The sequence below is a fragment of the Mesitornis unicolor genome, unplaced genomic scaffold (assembly GCF_000695765.1).
Source record: "Mesitornis unicolor isolate BGI_N332 unplaced genomic scaffold, ASM69576v1 scaffold5159, whole genome shotgun sequence".
In the NCBI taxonomy this organism is placed as follows: Eukaryota; Metazoa; Chordata; class Aves; order Mesitornithiformes; family Mesitornithidae; genus Mesitornis; species Mesitornis unicolor.
In genome coordinates, this window is record NW_010206409.1 from 3101 (window position 1) to 5999 (window position 2899).

General features: G+C 61.2%; 1 protein-coding gene across 1 annotated transcript in view; it reads left to right on the top strand.

The window, feature by feature from the left end:
- TRIM63 (tripartite motif containing 63, E3 ubiquitin protein ligase) overlaps positions 1-2888 on the top strand; it is a gene marked incomplete at its 3' end in the record, with an annotated part of 3148 nt that extends 260 nt beyond the window's left edge. The window contains exons 2-8 of the mRNA XM_010191737.1: positions 975-1086; positions 1399-1567; positions 1861-1956; positions 2080-2313; positions 2432-2454; positions 2585-2709; positions 2811-2888. Of these exons, the coding sequence (XP_010190039.1) occupies positions 975-1086; positions 1399-1567; positions 1861-1956; positions 2080-2313; positions 2432-2454; positions 2585-2709; positions 2811-2888 (837 nt within the window). The remainder of the gene's footprint in view (positions 1-974; positions 1087-1398; positions 1568-1860; positions 1957-2079; positions 2314-2431; positions 2455-2584; positions 2710-2810) is intronic.
- Positions 2889-2899: the final 11 nt, after the last annotated feature.

Below are 2899 nucleotides of genomic sequence, written 5' to 3' on the forward strand. Positions count from 1 at the left end.
AAGGGGACATGGGGATGTGGCGACGTCCACCTCCCAAGCCCCAGCACCATCATTGAACCCATAGGAGATGGCAGCCAGGCAAGAAATTGGGGAGGTTTTCTGCTGGCTCAATGGTCCCCGATCCAGATCTTACTCCCCTGACCCAAATCTTCCCCCTCTGACTCAAATCTTCCTCCTCTGACTCAAATCTTCCTCCCCCAATCCAAATCCCCACCCCAGCCACAGGCGTTTGGGTCTCTGGGTGACTCAGGGGGACAGCAGGTCCCCAGGGGGGTGGTGGCAGTGGGCAGGTCCTGCCTCACCCCATGCTCTGCTGCTGGAGCTTTTGTTGTAGATAAGAGGTGTTGGGGACAAATCCAGGCTCTGCTTGTGACGGTGGGCGCTGGTGGCTGATAAGGAACAGGGGGACAGTTGTGGGGTGGACACGACCCACTTGGGAAAAGCATGCAGCTGCGGGGGGACATTCGGGGGGTCACAGCTTATCAGAGCTGAGGCCCTGGCCAAATTCCCTGCACCGCTGTAAATTTTGTTTGAGAGCCACGGAGGGACGATGGCACGTGGCAGGTGTCTGCAGCCCCGGGGGGGACGCAGGGGGCTGGGTTCACTTCAGTGGCTTGGCTTGTCCCCACGTCCCCTGTATCACAGAGGGGACAATTGGCTGCAGCCCCCATCTGGGACCCTCCGAGTGTTTCTGGGTGCCCCAGCCCCTGTCACACCGTTGGGTGACAACAATAAATGCCAACAGCCCAGATGGCACGTGGCAGGTGTCTGCAGCCCCGGGGGGGACGCAGGGGGCTGGGTTCACTTCAGTGGCTTGGCTTGTCCCCACGTCCCCTGTATCACAGAGGGGACAATTGGCTGCAGCCCCCATCTGGGACCCTCCGAGTGTTTCTGGGTGCCCCAGCCCCTGTCACACCGTTGGGTGACAACAATAAATGCCAACAGCCCAGGGCTAAATTTAGGTGCTTGTGCAGTGTCCCTGGAGTGCCAACGGCTGCCATGCTCAGTGCCGCACTGGTTTAAATTGGGATTTACTGGTCTTGAGGCTTACAGAGGCCCAGACGTCGGGGCCTCCCAGAGGAGCAAGTGTGGGGTGACACCGGGGGACCCAGTCACGGGTGGCTGTGCAGCATCGGTGGGGACGTCACTGCGATGGGGACAATGCTGCAACGGGGACATCATCACAGCAGGGATATCAGTGCAATGGGGACGTCACCCCAGTGGGGATGTCACCATGATAGGGGTGTCACCATGACGGGGACGTCCCCATGATGGGGATGGCACCATGATGGGGATGTCACCCCAATGGGGATGTCACCATGACGGGGATGGGGATGTCCCCATGATGGAGATGTCACCACGATGGGGACGTCACTGATGACATGCCACCCTCTCCAGCAGGCCACTGAAGAAAGGGGAGCACCCCATGTGCAAGGAGCACGAGGACGAGCGCATCAACATCTACTGCGTCACCTGCGAGGTCCCCACTTGCTCCATGTGCAAAGTCTTCGGTGCCCATAAGGACTGTGAGGTGGCCCCTCTGCAAACCGTCTTCCAGGGCCAGAAGGTGACATATGGGGGACATGAGGGGGGGCTGCGGGGGACACGGCTGGTCCCGGGGCGATGTGCTGAGCTGGGATGGCCACAAATAGCACCGGGACCCGCTGACAGGGTATTAATAACCCCCGGGTGACTTCTTCCAGGAGACAGCCTATATTTAGAGTGGTCGTGGCTTGTGGGGGACGTAGGGGGGAGCAGAGCTGGGGCCAGACAATGCCGAGGCTGTCCCCACACTGGGAGGGGAGATGTCCCCGTTTCCATCGGGGTTCAAACTGTTTCTGTCCATCCACCCCTGCCCAGACCGAGCTGAACAACTGCATCTCCATGCTGGTGGCGGGCAACGACCGCATCCAGACCATCATCTCCCAGCTGGAGGACTCATGCCGGAGCACCGAGGTGAGGAAAGGGGAAATAGGACCCCTCCAAAACCCAGGGGTGAAACTATTTGGGATGGAGCTGGAAGATCCCCCGGTGCTGGGGGACACAGAGGTGACATCCCCTGCTCCTCGTCCCCCACAGGAGAACAGCGAAGCGGCCAAGCGGGAGCTGTGCGCTCGCTTTGACGCGGTAACGGCGCTGCTGGAGGAGAAGAAGGGGGAGCTGCTGGAGCGCATCACCCGCGAGCAGGGCGACAAGACCGGCTTTGTCCAGGGCCTCATCCGCCAGTACCGGGAGCAGTTGGAGAAGTCGAGCCGGCTGGTGGAGACAGCCATCCAGGCCATGGAGGAGACCAGGGGAGCCTCCTTCCTCATGGTGAGACCCCCAAACCTTCCCTCCCTGCCCTGTCAGTGCCTGCATGGGGTCCCACAGGCTTGGGGACATCCCGGCACTGCCACACGGCTCTGCTCACCTCTCCTCTTCCTCCCCGCAGAACGCCAAGCAGCTCATTAACACGTAAGTGCCCAAATTGGGGAAAATTTGGCCATGGGGGGCCCAGGTGGTGGGCGTGGGGATGCCCTAAGCCCCACGGTCCCCCAGCTCTGTGAAGGGACAGGGGGGACATGGCCATGCTCTCCCTGCCCAGGATCGTGGAGGCCTCCAAGGGTGGGAGGCTGGAGAAGATCGAGCAGGGCTACGAGAGCATGGACGCCTTCTCGGTGAGCCTGGACCACCTCGCCGAGGCCATCCGCGTCCTGGACTTCGACGCCGGTAATTCAGCCTCTGATCCCCCCGATGTCCCTTTACCAACCTGGTGGCACCCAATGTGCTTCCCGGTGGCCCCGCGGTGACGTCTGGGTTCCCATTTGCAGCCGAGGAAGATGAGGAGTACTTTGATGGGGAGGAAGAAGAGGTGGAGGAGGATGCAGCGCCCGAGAGGGCAGTGATGGGTAAGAGGGGC